The sequence below is a fragment of the Tribolium castaneum genome, chromosome 8 (assembly GCF_031307605.1).
Source record: "Tribolium castaneum strain GA2 chromosome 8, icTriCast1.1, whole genome shotgun sequence".
Classification (NCBI taxonomy): Eukaryota; Metazoa; Arthropoda; class Insecta; order Coleoptera; family Tenebrionidae; genus Tribolium; species Tribolium castaneum.
In genome coordinates, this window is record NC_087401.1 from 11,307,811 (window position 1) to 11,324,633 (window position 16,823).

A 16,823-nucleotide genomic window follows, 5' to 3' on the forward strand; every position below is an offset into this window, starting at 1 on the left:
TTAGTTCGCATAATTTCCTTAAAAATATGCTGAAAAATTACAAAATTTGATCAAAATTCTATTATTTGTGTCTTTCTTGACTGCTTTTTTTGAGCTAGAAATTATTTTTTCGGAAAATTTTACTTCAACCTTTTGAAGCATCATGATTGAGGGAAATTTTGTCAAGAACAAGTGTGAAAATTACTAAATTTGGACGAAAAAGTGTGTTATTTTGATTTTTTTTTCAGTCTTGTTCAAATATTTTGCAAAATTTTGTTCAAAATAAGAGAACAAATTTCCAAATTTCTCCAGCACGTTTTCGAGATAACGAAGTTTATTTCGCTAAAAGTAGTTAAAGAATTATCAAAATAAGAGGGTTTGCTTGTTCTGTTTTATTTTTATGTGGAATTTTGTCAAAAATAAGCTTTAAAATTCCAAAATTTGATCGAAAAGATGGTTGTTTTTACCTTTAGGCACACTTTTAAACTAAATTGCATTACATCATTTCTGTTTGTTTTTTTAACGTTATATGTTTTTAAGCCAGAAACACAATTATTTCGCGCAATGTCGTTAAAGATATGTAATTTATAAATAAATAAATCCTGTAATTTTAGCTTTTTTCACGTTTTTGAGAAACAAGAAAAGCAAATTTTTTAAAAATTGATTTGAAAAATCACTGAATTAGATTGAAATTTGCGCGATTTAGTTCTTTTGAGCTAAATTTTGTCAAAAATAAGCCTTAAAACTACAAAATTTTGGCGATTTTTTTATCATGTTCTGGAAGTTTGTTTGAGAAAAAACTCGGGGTTCAGTTCAATACTCAAGGATATGGTCCTCCGAGCCGGATATGAACCAGCGTCCTATCGTTATTAATTATTGGAAATAAATATTAGAAACATTCTGTAAAAAAATTTGATTATCAAAGCTGTTTGATTTTAATTAATTAATTCTACAAGGTGTCTTTGCTAAAACAACCCTGAATTTTTGTAATCGGAAACGCCGACTCGTTAATTTTGAGCAAATCATCTCAAGTATGATTTTTTTGTCACTCTCTCTCTCCTAGCGATTAATCAGTGTATTTCCCGCCTTCCAATCCCTATCGATCAAGTTGGCGTCGGCGTCGCGGCGCACCGCATCTGCTCGATATTTTCGGGGGGCGCTTTCGCTTTCACATTTAGTCGGCGACGCCGCTCCTAACCTGGATATCGTGGTGGCGGCGGCGGCGGTAGCGGCATCGACGCCCGCCAACTCCCGATGACGTGCTCCTGTTTCTCCTGTTCTGCCTCCGACGACATGTTCTGCGTGAATTTCGCCAAAGTCAGTTGCCGCCGCCGCTAAGGGGGCGGTGCCTTGTGTTTGTTTGCTGTTGTGGTACACTTGATGTTTTTTGATTTATGGAATCGAGTGTGCTTGGGGTCACGTGGGGGGAGGGGTGAGTCCCCGACGAATTCTTCGACAATTTGTAATTATTTATTGTATTCAAAACATAAGTTTATAAATATTTATTTGCGATGATTAACGCCATTTGAATTTTTCTTCGATTGAGTGGAATTAAATGTTATGAAATATGTAAAGTTGGCTACGATTTGAAATTCTAAATTTAAATCCGGATTGTTTGGCCGCGTTGAAAGAATTTTACTTACGGATTTATCGTTTCAAGAGTATTTTCACGCGCTCGAAAAGTAAAGTAATAGTCGAGGAAGTATTAAAATTATTCAACTCGCGTTTTGTTTCACTTCAAACGTAAAACGGAAATAAGTCATTTTCAGTTTTATGGTTGGTACTTGTACTCAAATAAATTATTCCCAAATGTTTTTTTGCTTTTTGGGAATGGAATTTCTCGCAATTCGACTGAAATTCCAAGACTGTGTTTTTATTTTCTTGCACAGGGTGATTCATTTGAGACGACTCGAATTTTAACAAATTTTAATAGTGTCACTTTGTAGCAAAGTAATTATTTTTTCAATATTCAGCAAAACAAACAAAATGCAATTTTAATTGTTGTATTTACAAGGTGATGTTGTTTTCATCTTTTTGGGACCAATTTAGAAGAAAGCTTTCTTATGGTGGTGAAATTGAGGTTAAAATCGCTTTAGTTTATTATTCGACGGTAGTTTATTGCTACTAAAATAAAAAAGATGATCGTCAATGAGTTCATGAGTCTTACATTTAACAAAGAACGATTTACAGTTGATGAAAATACTTTTTTATCTATCACAATATTATGGCAATTAAGATAAAACACATCACTATAATTCCTTGTAATAAAAACTAATAAGTCACTGCGAAAAAAATCATTTCTCTTGTTGCTCCATCTATAGAACCGAAGTAGTACACTTTTATTCTACAAGTGGTTATAAGGGTACATTATTTGAATTTAGTTATTTTTTAGCTTTCTCGATGTAATAATTAATAATATGGTCATTTGGTGTTTTTTTATCTTATTGGTGATTTTTTATTCTATTGGTGAAAAATTAATACCACAGATTTATCAATGTACAGTCATACAAAGTGAAAATGATGCAGTTGTAGATCAAAGCAGGCAGGGTCGCAAGGAAATTAAAATTTAATTAGTTGTCATCTGTTTTTCATTGACAAACGTCAAGTTAAATCAAAACGTATTTTTTTTAATGAAAAAAAAAAAAAAACAACTATGGTCAGCTATTTTTTATATTTATTCGTCATTGTTTGAATATCATAATTTCTGTATAATAGTTTGGCAAATCTAACATAAACTGATTTAAATCTAATTTGTTTCGATATCAAACCTTAAAAAAAAACGTTTGAGTTGTTACTACATACATAAGCGTAAATAAGCTACAGCTGCTTAATTACAATTAGTTCTAAATAATTGGATTATAAAAATTTCTGTAAATAAAAATCGGTATTAGCTGTTTCAAAACTATAAAACGCCAACGTCGCATTTTCTCTCAAAATTACCTGTTATAAACTTATAAATTATTCATGCACTTGAAAAAAATTGTAGCTAATGATAATTGACTGAGAGATCTTATCATTAAAAACAATTTTATCAATCTTTTTTAAAAAAATAATTCGGTAAAATGCGACGTTGGCGTTTTTATAGTTTGAAACAGCTAATGAGTTACTCATTTTTATAAATACTTTAAAATATTGTTTCTAAAATAAATATTGCTTTTTTCGTGTTTCCTAATTTAATTTATAATTTGTCTTTTGTCAATTTTATTTTCTTATTACTTTTTTTTAGATTATTTTACATAAAATTAAGTTTAAAATAGAGAAAGCCTATTTCGTACAGAAATTATATTAGTTAATTTTATTTTGAGGAAAAAAACTTGAAAAAAAAAAGAAGTTAATAATGATTTATTTTGTTTTTTAATGCATAATTTTTCTTCAGAAATGGTTTGTTAAATTTTTCATTAAAAAAACTCATTTACGAGTAATTAACTTCGACATTTGTCAGTATAAAATAAGTGACAACTTAATTCGAATTAGTTTAATTCTGAATTAATTCCGCTTTCTAAAGAAATTTATCTTAAAATACCGTCAAGTTTGCAATCTGATAATTTGCGATCCTGATCTGATAATTTAGCGAGGCGTCATTTTCATTTTGTTTGACTGTACCTGTAATTAGATATATACGTAAAAGTTGCTACTATCTGCTCGTGATTTCTTTCTGAAATTCATAGATAATGAACAACTTTTTTACTTGAATAATAAATTACTATTCTTATTTCATTTTTATGTTGTTTTGCGCAAAATTTACGTAAAAATTGTCAATAGCCCAAAAAAGAATTATTCAAATAAACGTAATTACATTAGGAATTTTTTATTCAAAACATTTCGAGATGATTTCGATTAATTAATTAATTATATTATATTATTGATTATTGACGTGAATATTTTTAATTAATTAGTTTTAATTATCAGGAAGTATAGAAAAATTCCGAAAAAATAACATGAAAAACTAAACGGTAATTTCTGTGCGATTATAAGTTTCTGGGGTATAGTAAAAGATACCCTTAACAGACACACCCTGTATACTAAAATACAACGTTAATACTGTGTGACTATTAAAAACTGTGATTCTTGTCAAGTTAGCTTTGACTGTCAAAATTTTTAGTCACTTGAGTCTTGCGAATACATTTTTTTACACACTCTTTTATGATATTTGAGCAATATTAACATACCGAGTGATTCAAATTAAAGTGGTTTAACGCATAAAAAATACAGATGCTTATTTTTAATCAAATTCCGTTGAATATTGGTCTAGGTTAATTTTCTATTTATATTTAGACCTCCATTTTCCCCAATTACCCCACAAAGGAAACACAATTACCGGCCCACTTTGCCGGGGGTTGAAAGCAAACCGCCCCCAAGCTCTCATCTAGTCTCGATATTTCAATTCGTTGATAAACTCCACATGACCTCAAGCGATTTGTTTTTGTTTTAGTCATTTGTTAAGCACATGTTGCTTGCGTAATTTCACAGCCGACTCGTTTTTTTAGGCATTATGCACGGAAACCTACACCACTGACATGCAGATATCGGAGGCGGCCGGGGGCGCCCCGGCGCCGGGGGTGGAGCCTTGCCGTTTCCCCAAACTGGAAGAATGCGCCCATTTCCATTACGAACGGGTGCAATTACCGAAATTAATCGTCACGTTGCAGACGAACATTGACCAGTCGCTGCACTCACAACACAGTGAGTTGTGCCGAGTTGCATACTTTTTTTTTCTATGACAGTTTTATTAAAGGTAACGAGGACGATACAGAGTGGTATATGGTGCAAGTAACGTCCGGGGATGAGTGTTGGTTGTTGCAAAGGAATCTCGATAATTTTAAAATGCTAGACGATCAGTTACATCAATGTATTTACGACCGGAAAATTTTCCAATTGCCTGATTTGTCGAGCGAAACTCCGGACGATGTGGACCTTGAAGTTGTTTTCTAATTTGTTTTATGATTTTTGTGTGCAATCGTAGTTTTTAGATGAAACTTAAATCGTATTTGGAGCGCTTTAGCGAAATTGCCGATAATTCAGTAAACTGTGGCCCGGTTTTGAACTGGTTGCAGATGGATAATAAAGGCCACCGCTTGCTGGTTCCAAGTGAGGAAAGCCGTTCTATTAACACTCCAGCCGTAGCAGCGGCGTACAGTGTCCGAAGATATGTTTCACAAGTTTGTGACACTCGGCACCGGCTCGTGTACCAAACTAAAAAAAATGTTTCAGGCCCGTGATGAGCTTAATCTCGAAGTGGGGGACATGATCTCGGTTATTGACATGGCAGCCCCTGGGGAGTCGATGTGGTGGCGTGGCAAAAGGGGCTTCCAGGTCGGGTTTTTCCCCCAGCATTGTGTGCACATAATTGGCGATAAAGTACCAAGGAATATGCCGTTACCGCCGCCTGTGGTCGGTTCGTTGGCTTTGACGCCGATTAAGCCTGTTTTGAGGAAACACGGGAAACTTATCACGTTTTTCCGGAGTTTTATTCTGAATCGGCCGTCGAGGAGGCGGTTGAAGCAGTCGGGGATTTTGAAGGAGAGGGTGTTTGGGTGCGACTTGGGGGAGCATTTGTTGAATTCGGGACATGATATACCGATGGTGTTGAAGTGTTGTGCGGAGTTTATCGAGAAACATGGGATTGTCGATGGGATTTATCGACTGTCGGGGGTCACTTCGAATATACAGAAGTTGAGGAATGCCTTCGATGAGGACAGGATACCGAATTTGTATACGGAGGACATCCTGCAGGACATACACTCGGTGGCGAGTCTGCTGAAGATGTATTTCAGGTGAGTGGCTTGTAAACAATTACAAGTTTTATTGGGATGACGGAAATGATTTATGGGGAGATTATCGGACGGTAATCTCAAGTGGCAATATTGTAGATAAAAATCAAAAGTACAAAGCATTTCTCCGACCAGTTGTTGCACAATTCTTTAATATTCCGGTTATTGACAAATAGTGTTCTTATAAAAAACAACATTGTAAGCACTCATTTGAACACCAAGGTTAAGCCTAACCCAAATAAAAAAGGCACAGAATTTTGCAATTTATTTATGTATTTTGTTAGTGCACCTCAAATAATTCAATAGCCCAGTCAAATTAGACAAAAATAAGGCGATCGGTGGAAAAAATTCCTAGAGAGCTGAAATTTTTTTAAAAAGCTTTATTTGCACTTGAGTAGACATACAGGGTGACCCAGCGGTGTATAATCAGTCTAAACTTTTTTGCTATTTAAAATATTACCATTTTGTTTTTATTATCCGATAGATCGACTTATAGTCCACAAACTAAAACTATTTTTATTATGCACAGGGTGTTGTATACAGGCTGGTGAACCAAAGTTATATATTTTTGCATAATTGGAATCTACGCAAAAAATAATGAATCTTTATATAAACTATTATGGGTCTATCTCTTTGCGTTTCGGAATTATTCAACTTTTCGTTATAAAAAAGACCAATTTTTGAAAAATCACTGCAAAGTCGCATATGAATATTTTCCGAAAAATTTGCTACTAAAAACGTAGAATACCTTGTAGTTTTCGGGAATAGTCGACTTTTAGTTAAAACACGCAGATAATATACAGGGTGTGCCAAAACGCAAAATGTTAAATAACTCATTTTTTTTCAAATGGAACATCCTGTTTTCTAACGGTATAGGGTTTATAGCAAATTGAAAATATTTTTCGAAATTGTTCAAAAAAAATATATTTTATTACAAGAAAATTTGTTAGCCTAGAATCTGATAGTCAAATAGTAATTAATTTTTTGACATGTACTAATGTGACTAATTACACAAGTAATCTAATTATTACCTGATACATAAATGAATTTCACTCATCAAGAATTATTAATAAAATAAATAAAAAATATATTTTTTATTTTTTTGAACACTTTAAGAAATATTGTAAATTTGCTATAAAAACCGCATATCAATAGAAAGCTTATGAAAAATGAAATCGACATATGTAAAGAAATACATGGTGTTCCATTAAAAAAAATGAGTTATTCAACTTTTTGCGTTTTGCACACCCTGTACATTATTTCCGTGTTTCAAGTAATAGTCGACTATTTCCTAAAACTACAAGGTATTCTGAATTTTTCAGTTGCAAATTTGCTGAAAAATATTCATAGGCGACTTTGCAGCAATTTTTCAAAAATTAGTCTTTTCTATAACGAAAAATTGAATAATTCCGAAACGAAAAGAGATAGACACGTAATAGTTTATATGAAGTTACATTATTTTTTTGCGTAGAATATAATCATGTAAAAATATATAGGCTGTTCCATTTAAAAAATATAACTTTGGTTCACCACCCTGTATACAACACCCTGTGTACAATAAAAATATTTTTAATTTGTGGGCTTTAATTCGCTCTATCGGATAATGAAAACAGAATCGCAATATTTTAAATAATAAAAAAGTTATAGACCGATTATGCACCCCTGGGTGACCATGTATATCAAAAGTTTCCAAAGGTGTTTTCTTGCTTATATCTCGGAAACGGTCGACCCTATCAATTTTTATCTTCTTACCAAAATTAAAGTTGATAAAATTTCCTACAAAATGGTTTTAGCCTTATTCTTGTAGGACTAACCGTAAGCGAGCTACTAGCTTTTGAAGTTTGGTGTCTACATGACACTGTATAACTAAACATTAGTATATCATAAGTATTTGTATGGAAATAGTGTGTGTAAAGCATCTCCTAACTAAGCTAAGAGTGCGAAATAAGGGAGAAAAATACTTGCTTCCCTCGGGCTCTCCAGTTGAAGACCACAATTCAGCATATGAAGATGACCCAGAAGATATGGTAGAATGAACTGTTGGACTCAATGCATACAGTTTATTATAAGATTTATTCAAAACGTTTATATTAAATCATCTATTTATTAATATTTTACTGAACAAGACTGTAATTCAGTTTTCAATGATTGAGACGTAGACGAAAATTCAGCATCTAAAGTCGACTCTGAAGACTTCTGTGACCCCCATGTCTCCTCCTTTCTCTTCTAATGAAGTGTTGGACCCAATAAATTCAGTTCATTGTCAGTTTTTCAAATCACAAGACATTTTTTTAAGTGATTATTTCTTTCCAGCCCTATAACTCGCTTATGCTTAGTCCTACAGGAAAAATGCATATAACCATTTTGTAGGAAATTTTATCAACTTTAATTTTGGCAAGAAGATAAAAATTGATAGGAGTAACAGTTTTCGAGATATAAGCAAAAAACCAAAAAAGGCTGCTTTAACCCCTGCCCCTCCTCGAGCTCGCCTTCCAACCTCTGGGACTTTTGATATATGTCTACCCAAGTGTGAAGGAAGCTTGTAAAAAAACTCCAACTCTCTAGGAATAAACAATGTTTAATTTTAATTTTTTATTTAATTTTTGTTTTTACATAAGGGATAATAAATTATGTTTAATTTGGCTCAACCAAGTGTTCCAAATTGCACGTGGCCAAATTCTTGTCGAAGACTAACCCTCCTGGACAAGTATTGATCACTTCGACACCTGCCACACATCGGATGTATTTTCTCGGATTACCCAAAAACGGTAGATAGAGTGTCGTGTCTTGACATTGTGTATCCGGGCATTGAATTGATTGATTTTCACAACCGGCATTTTCGGGCCAATCACAGACTTCCAAGTCTGGGTTAAAGTGTAGTCCATCTGGGCAATCAAATTCGACTTTTTTGCCGTTGTCACATTTGTAGAATTTCGTGCAGTCTTCTTCGTGTGGTAGATGGACGGTGTAGTTGAGTGGGTCGGGCCATGGGCATTCTGGGTCTAGGTCTGATGGTGGTGTTGGTTCTGGTTGTGGTTCAGGTTCGTCGGTGTCGTCTGAAGGACAGGGTTCGGGGATTGGATCTTCACAGCCGGCGCTTTCTGGCCAATCGCACACTTCTAGCTCTGGGTTGAAGTGGAGGCCGTCTGGGCATTCGAATTCGACTTTTTGGCCATGGTCGCATTTGTAGAATTTTGTGCAGTCGATTTCGTGTGGGAGATGGACTGTGTAGTTGAGTGGGTCAGGCCATGGGCATTCTGGGTCTCTGTCTTCTGGAGGAGTTGGTTTTGGAGTGTCTGTTGAAGAAGTTGGATCTTCGGTAGGGTCTGTATTTACTTCTTCACATCCAGCGTTTCCTGGCCAATCGCAAACTTGCAATTCCTTGTTGAAGTGGAGACCATCTGGGCAATCAAATTCAACTTTCTTGCCATGATCACATTTGTAGAATTTTGTGCAGTCTGTTTCGTGTGGCAAATGGACTGTGTAGTTGAGTGGGTCAGGCCATGGGCATTCTGGATCTCTGTCTTCTGGAGGAGTTGGTTTTGGAGTGTCTGTTGAAGAAGTTGGATCTTCGGTAGGGTCTGTATTTACTTCTTCACAACCAGCATTTCCTGGCCAGTCACAAACTTGCAATTCCCTGTTGAAATGTAGGCCATCTGGACAATCAAATTCAACTTTCTTGCCATGATCACATTTATAGAATTTTGTACAGTCTGTTTCGTGTGGCAGATGGACTGTGTAGTTAAGTGGGTCAGGCCATGGGCATTCTGGATCTCTGTCTTCTGGAGGAGTTGGTTTTGGAGTGTCTGTTGAAGAAGTTGGATCTTCGGTAGGGTCTGTATTTACTTCTTCACAGCCAGCGTTTCCTGGCCAATCGCAAACTTGCAATTCCTTGTTGAAGTGGAGACCATCTGGGCAATCAAATTCCACTTTCTTGCCATGATCACATTTGTAGAATTTTGTGCAGTCTGTTTCGTGTGGCAAATGAACTGTGTAGTTGAGTGGGTCAGGCCATGGGCATTCTGGATCTCTGTCTTCTGGAGGAGTTGGTTTTGGAGTTTCTGTTGAAGAAGTTGGATCGTCGGTAGGGTCTGTATTTACTTCTTCACATCCAGCGTTTCCTGGCCAGTCACAAACTTGCAATTCCTTGTTGAAATGGAGACCATCTGGGCAATCAAATTCAACTTTCTTGCCATGATCACATTTGTAGAATTTTGTACAGTCTGTTTCGTGTGGCAAATGGACTGTGTAGTTGAGTGGGTCAGGCCATGGGCATTCTGGGTCTCTGTCTTCTGGAGGAGTTGGTTTTGGAGTGTCTGTTGAAGAAGTTGGATCTTCGGTAGGGTCTGTATTTACTTCTTCACATCCAGCATTTCCTGGCCAATCGCAAACTTGCAATTCCTTGTTGAAATGTAGTCCATCGGGACAATCAAATTCTACTTTCTTTCCATGGTCGCATTTATAGAATTTTGTACAGTCTGTTTCATGTGGTAGATGAACTGTATGATCCAAAGGATCTGGCCATGGACACTCTGGATCTCTGTCTTCTGGTGGAGTTGGTTCTGGAGTATCAGGTTCTGGAGTTTCTGAGGGAGTTGGTTCTGAAGTTGGTTTTGGAGTTGGATCAGGTTTTACATCCTCACAACCAGCATTTCCAGGCCAATCACAAACTTGTAGTTCTTTGTTGAAATGTAGCCCAGCTGGACAGTCAAATTCTACTTTCTTGCCATGGTCGCATTTATAGAATTTCGTACAGTCTGTTTCATGTGGTAGATGAACCGTATGATCCAATGGATCTGGCCAAGGACACTCTGGATCTTTGTCTTCTGGTGGAGTTGGTTCTGGAGTATCAGGTTCTGGAGTTTCTGAGGGAGTTGGTTCTGGAGTCGGTTTTGGAGTTGGATCAGGTTTTACATCTTCACAACCAGCATTTCCAGGCCAATCACAAACTTGTAGTTCTTTGTTGAAATGTAGTCCAGCTGGACAATCAAATTCTACTTTCTTTCCATGATCGCATTTATAGAATTTCGTACAGTCTGTTTCATGTGGTAGATGGACTGTATGATCCAATGGATCTGGCCAAGGACACTCTGGATCTCTGTCTTCTGGTGGAGTTGGTTTTGGAGTTTCAGGTTCTGGTGTTTCTGAAGGAGTTGGTTCTGGAGTCGGTTTTGGAGTAGAAGATGGTTTATTACTTTCACAACCAGCGTCTTGCGGCCAATCACAAACTTGCAATTCCTTATTGAAATGTAGCCCATCAGGACAATCAAATTCTACTTTCTTGCCATGATCACATTTGTAGAATTTCGTACAGTCTGTTTCATGTGGTAGATGAACCGTATGATCCAATGGATCTGGCCAAGGACACTCTGGATCTTTGTCTTCTGGTGGAGTTGGTTCTGGAGTATCAGGTTCTGGAGTTTCTGAAGGAGTTGGTTCTGGAGTCGGTTTTGAAGTTGGATCAGGTTTTACATCTTCACAACCAGCATTTCCAGGCCAATCACAAACTTGTAGTTCTTTGTTGAAATGTAGTCCAGCTGGACAATCAAATTCTACTTTCTTTCCATGATCGCATTTATAGAATTTCGTACAGTCTGTTTCATGTGGTAGATGGACTGTATGATCCAAAGGATCTGGCCAAGGACACTCTGGATCTCTGTCTTCTGGTGGAGTTGGTTTTGGAGTTTCGGGCTCTGGAGTTTCTGAGGGAGTTGGTTCTGTAGTTGGTTTTGGAGTAGAAGATGGTTTATTACTTTCACAACCAGCGTCTTGCGGCCAATCACAAACTTGCAATTCCTTATTGAAATGTAGCCCATCAGGACAATCGAATTCAACTTTCTTTCCGTGGTCGCATTTATAAAACTTCGTACAATCCGTTTCGTGTGGTAGATGAACAGTATGATCCAAAGGATCTGGCCAAGGACATTCTGGATCTCTGTCTTCGGGTGGAGTTGGTTTTGGAGTTTCGGGCTCTGGAGTTTCTGAGGGAGTTGGTTTGGGAGTTTCGGGTTCTGGAGTAGGTGATGGTTTATTATCCTGACAACCAGCGTTTTGCGGCCAATCACAAACTTGCAATTCTTTGTTGAAATGAAGCCCATCTCGGCAATCGAATTCTACTTTCTTGCCATTGTCGCATTTGTAGAATTTCGTACAATCCGTTTCGTGTGGTAGATGAACAGTGTGATCCATTGGATCTGGCCATGGACACTCTGGATCTCTGTCTGCTGGTGGCGTTGGTTCCGGTGTCGGAGTTGGTTTTGGTGTAGTTGTTGTGGTTTTGTCATTTAGTGTGCAATTGGCCCTCCATGGCCAATCACACACTTGCAAAACCGGATTAAAATGTAACTCAGCAGGACAATCAAAGAGAACTTTTCCCCCATGATCACATTTATAAAATTTCGTACAATCTGATTCGTGCTGGAGATGAACAGTGTAATCCAGTGGATCGGTTTTAGGGCACTCGGTCGGTATTGGCCATATTTCCTTATCACCAGCTTCTACATTCAATCCGAGTATTTTAATCACAAAGAAAAATCAATACAAAAAAATAATTACCTGCTTGATAAAGAATGAAACACAAGACCAACGTAATAAAATTACGTTTGATGGTCATAACGGTGTTTTCTCTATTACTATACTACAAATTTTTTGCACTTATAGTAACAAAAGGCTAACCACGATTAACAAAAACCCATCTCTGATACTCTTTTATAGTTGTTATCACGGCATAAACCCTAGTAATAAAATTGTTTAGATAAAAAATAGAAACGCGCGTTTTCCGATCAACAATTGGAGGGATTAACGCTCACTCAAATATGACTTTTATTGTAATTAATCTATTTATGATAGCATTCCCAATTCCAATCGATCGTAAATTAAATCATTTTTCTTGGGTTTTTTGGTGCAACATCGTTGCACAATTCAACCAATAAAAAAAACTCAAATTGACTTTTAATTTAGCTTTTATTAATGCTTTTTAACGGATTGCTTTAACATCCAGCACTGGCTGGCCAATCACACACTTGGTACCTCGCATTGAAATGGAGCCCAGGTGGACAGTCGAATTCAACTGGTATACCATGATCACATTTGTAGAATTTTGTACAATCGGTAGCATGTGGAATGTGGTAGTTGTGCGGGGCTGTTGCGCATTTGCTACTTGCAGGAGTAGTTGTGCTAGGAGTTGGTCTAGGAGTTGGGGGTGTAGTCCCACATCCAGCAGATCCTGGCCAATCACAAACTTCCAAGACTGGGTTGAAGTGCATTCCAGACGGGCAATCGAATTCAACTTTCTTGCCATTGTCACACTTGTAGAATTTTGTACAGTCAGTGGCGTGTGGCAAATGGACTGTGTAGTTGAGAGGGCCAGGGAATGGGCAACCTGGATCTACGGAAGGAGTTGTTGGGCTTGGAGTTGGTTTAGGTGTTGGGGTTGTAGTCCCACATCCAGCAGCTGCTGGCCAATCACAGACTTCCAAGACTGGGTTGAAGTGCAGTCCAGACGGGCAATCGAATTCAACTTTCTTGCCATTGTCACACTTGTAGAATTTCGTACAGTCAGTGGCGTGTGGCAAATGGACTGTGTGGTTGAGAGGGCCAGGGAACGGGCAACCTGGATCTACGGAAGGAGTTGTTGGGCTTGGAGTTGGTTTAGGTGTTGGGGTTGTAGTCCCACATCCAGCAGCTGCTGGCCAATCACAAACTTCCAAGACTGGGTTGAAGTGCAGTCCAGACGGGCAATCGAATTCAACTTTCTTGCCATTGTCACACTTGTAGAATTTCGTACAGTCAGTGGCGTGTGGCAAATGGACTGTGTGGTTGAGAGGGCCAGGGAACGGGCAACCTGGATCTACGGAAGGAGTTGTTGGGCTTGGAGTTGGTTTAGGTGTTGGGGTTGTAGTCCCACATCCAGCAGCTGCTGGCCAATCACAAACTTCCAAGACTGGGTTGAAGTGCAGTCCAGACGGGCAATCGAATTCAACTTTCTTGCCATTGTCACACTTGTAGAATTTCGTACAGTCAGTGGCGTGTGGCAAATGGACTGTGTGGTTGAGAGGGCCAGGGAACGGGCAACCTGGATCTACGGAAGGAGTTGTTGGGCTTGGAGTTGGTTTAGGTGTTGGGGTTGTAGTCCCACATCCAGCAGCTGCTGGCCAATCACAAACTTCCAAGACTGGGTTGAAGTGCAGTCCAGACGGGCAATCGAATTCAACTTTCTTGCCATTGTCACACTTGTAGAATTTCGTACAGTCAGTGGCGTGTGGCAAATGGACTGTGTAGTTGAGGGGGCCAGGGAATGGGCAACCTGGATCTACGGAAGGAGTTGTTGGGCTTGGAGTTGGTTTAGGTGTTGGGGTTGTAGTCCCACATCCAGCAGCTGCTGGCCAATCACAAACTTCCAAGACTGGGTTGAAGTGCAGTCCAGACGGGCAATCGAATTCAACTTTCTTGCCATTGTCACACTTGTAGAATTTCGTACAGTCAGTGGCGTGTGGCAAATGGACTGTGTGGTTGAGAGGGCCAGGGAACGGGCAACCTGGATCTACGGAAGGAGTTGTTGGGCTTGGAGTTGGTTTAGGTGTTGGGGTTGTAGTCCCACATCCAGCAGCTGCTGGCCAATCACAAACTTCCAAGACTGGGTTGAAGTGCAGTCCAGACGGGCAATCGAATTCAACTTTCTTGCCATTGTCACACTTGTAGAATTTCGTACAGTCGGTGGCGTGTGGCAAATGGACTGTGTAGTTGAGGGGGCCAGGGAATGGGCAACCTGGATCTACGGAAGGAGTAGTTGGTGTGGGAGTTGTGGTGCTTGGGGTTGTTGGGCTTGGAGTTGGAACATGGGTGCAGCCAACGTTTGCCGGCCAGTCGCACACTTGGAATAGCGGATGAAAATGTAGTCCAGAGGGGCAGGAGAACAGAATTTTCTTTCCATGGTCGCATTTATAAAATTTCGTACAATCGGTATCATGCTGGAGGTGAACGGTGTATGTTAGAGGGCTTGTTGCGGGACAGCTGGTCGGAATAGGCCATATTGGCGTCTGGGCGGAAACACTGCCTTGATAAATGATGGAGCACAAGGCAAACACAATGAAATTGTGTACAATTGTCATTTTAAGTGTGTGTTGTAACGAATGACAACTACTGTGAAGAAAACCACTTTTCTGAGAGACTTTTATACCTGTTTCTCTTAAACCCCTAATTAAATTTACTTAGATAAAGTACAAGTTGATACTTATGTATGACTTATTGTAATTAATCTCTTTATGGTAGCTTTTTTGCCTGTAATCGATCGTAAATCACATTTTAGTCTCTTTTTAGGTAAAAAATTAGAACAGTTATAAATGTGTTAAAAAAGAGCAGATTTACGTTTTAATCGCAATTAAATTAATTCGGGATTATTAACTTGACGTTCAATGCAGGCAAGTGACAACTTAATTCGAATTAGTTTAATTCTGAATTTAAATCTTTATACTCGGCTTTATGTAAGCCGACCCTTAATTTGTTGGAAAATTAAAAAAAAGCGCTAATGATTTTGCATTTTCTACTGTTACTGTTAAACAAATGCAAAGTTTTGAGGCTCGCTAAAGTTAGAAAAGTGTCGTAATTTGAGTTCAAGAATTTTTTCCTATAATAAAATGAAATAACTAATTTAAATGTTTGCAACATATTTGAGCTTGAGACCTTTTGGTCGTAAGTGCGCAAAGTAGAACGCAGAAAAAAACGAATGCTCTGTGCGCTAAGATTAGTGTGTAAATACGTTTTTTTTTGGTCAGTTGTAAAAAAATAAATTTTTGTTAAAATTAATTAATAAATCAAGTTGGTTTCTGTTGGTATCTTTTTAAATTTAAATTCAAGATTGCTAACAGAATCTGTATTCCTGGATCAGTTTCGCATTTGTTTTTTACAATTATTGAATTGTTGACATTTTTTGCCTAAGTCATTTCACTTAATTCTTTTTTATATTTCATCTAGAAATCAAACGAACATTTTTTTTTCTTGCATATAATTTTATTCTCGTCAATTACATATCAACATTAAAAATAACACAAAATAATTGTCATAAAATGCAAAATTCCAAAATAATTATTCTCCACGACATACTATACAGGTGATTCTTTTAGAGCTTACATTGGAAAGTTTTTAACTTCTAAAATAGCTAGAGCTTAGAGCTTAAAAATTTTGTATACGATTCAAATCGACCACTCTGAATTCAACTAAATAATTTATTAGATTATTAAAATTTTTATTTGCAAGGATTTTTTTAAAATATCACAGCCCTTGAACTCTTTGCGGTAAGTGAAATTTTTTTTCTGTGTCCTAGAATTTGTCCTAGAATTTGCAAAATTGTCAATTGTCAAAATTCAAGGCTAGCATGATTTTTTCCAAATGGTTATCAAAAAACTTACATAACTCAGTTTTTTTAAATGGAACGACTCTGTTTTCTGAACGGCAATCGAAAGAACATCGACATTTATGGTGACTTTTATCAACATGTCCAAAAAACGGATTTTTCTTTGTAATTTTTATCGTTAAACAAGTAGGCCTTGCAAAATGCTCAACAATTGTCAAACTTCAATATTTTAATTCACTTAATCCTTTTTTATATTTCGTCTAGAAATCAAACGTACATTTTTTAGGTTTTATTATCAGACAATTGCAAATCAACATTAAAAATAACACTAAATAACTGTTAGAAAATGCAAAATTCCAAAATAATTATTCTCTACGACCATACTATACAGAGTGATTTTTTTAAAGCTTACATTAGAAAGCTTTTAACTTCGAAAATAGCTAGAGCTTAGAGCTTTAAAATTTTGTATACGATTCAAATCGACCATTCTGAAATCAACTAAATAATTTATTAAATTATTAAAATTTTTATTTGCATGGGTTTATTTAAAATATCACAGCCCTTAAACTCTTTGCGATAAGTGAAAATTTTTTTCTGTGTTGGATAACTAAAGGTTTGAAGAACCTCCTAGAATTTGCAAAATTGTCAATTGTCAAAATTCAAGGCTAGCATGATTTTTTCCAAATGGTTATCAAAAAATTTACATAACTCAGTTTTTTCAA

General features: G+C 37.1%; 3 protein-coding genes across 5 annotated transcripts in view; 1 reads left to right on the top strand and 2 right to left on the bottom strand.

The window, feature by feature from the left end:
* The window catches only part of CdGAPr (Cd GTPase activating protein-related), a 28,995-nt gene that overhangs the window by 4,457 nt on the left and 7,715 nt on the right, over nucleotides 1-16,823 (top strand). Inside the window, exons 1-5 of one of the 3 annotated variants that reach the window (XM_015982287.2) lie at nucleotides 1,143-1,296; nucleotides 4,467-4,662; nucleotides 4,715-4,899; nucleotides 4,950-5,138; nucleotides 5,191-5,753. In XM_015982287.2, coding sequence (XP_015837773.1) covers nucleotides 1,234-1,296; nucleotides 4,467-4,662; nucleotides 4,715-4,899; nucleotides 4,950-5,138; nucleotides 5,191-5,753 — 1,196 coding nt within the window. In that variant the 5' untranslated portion in view covers nucleotides 1,143-1,233. Of the gene's footprint in view, nucleotides 1-1,142; nucleotides 1,351-4,466; nucleotides 4,663-4,714; nucleotides 4,900-4,949; nucleotides 5,139-5,190; nucleotides 5,754-16,823 lie in introns of those variants that run through there. The other 2 variants (XM_008197881.3, XM_008197880.3) reach the window with 2 other exon arrangements.
* Nucleotides 8,323-12,370, bottom strand: Pmp14 (peritrophic matrix protein 14). The gene is made up of 2 exons (NM_001168457.1): nucleotides 12,306-12,370; nucleotides 8,323-12,247 (listed from the first exon to the last, which is right to left on the bottom strand). Exons 1-2 carry the CDS (start codon nucleotides 12,361-12,363, stop codon nucleotides 8,385-8,387), a joined length of 3,921 nt encoding a protein of 1,306 aa, NP_001161929.1. The 5' UTR covers nucleotides 12,364-12,370; the 3' UTR covers nucleotides 8,323-8,384.
* Nucleotides 12,695-14,880, bottom strand: Pmp9 (peritrophic matrix protein 9). The gene has a single exon (NM_001168454.1). The coding sequence runs from the start codon at nucleotides 14,858-14,860 to the stop codon at nucleotides 12,740-12,742; it is 2,121 nt and encodes a 706-aa protein (NP_001161926.1). The 5' UTR covers nucleotides 14,861-14,880; the 3' UTR covers nucleotides 12,695-12,739.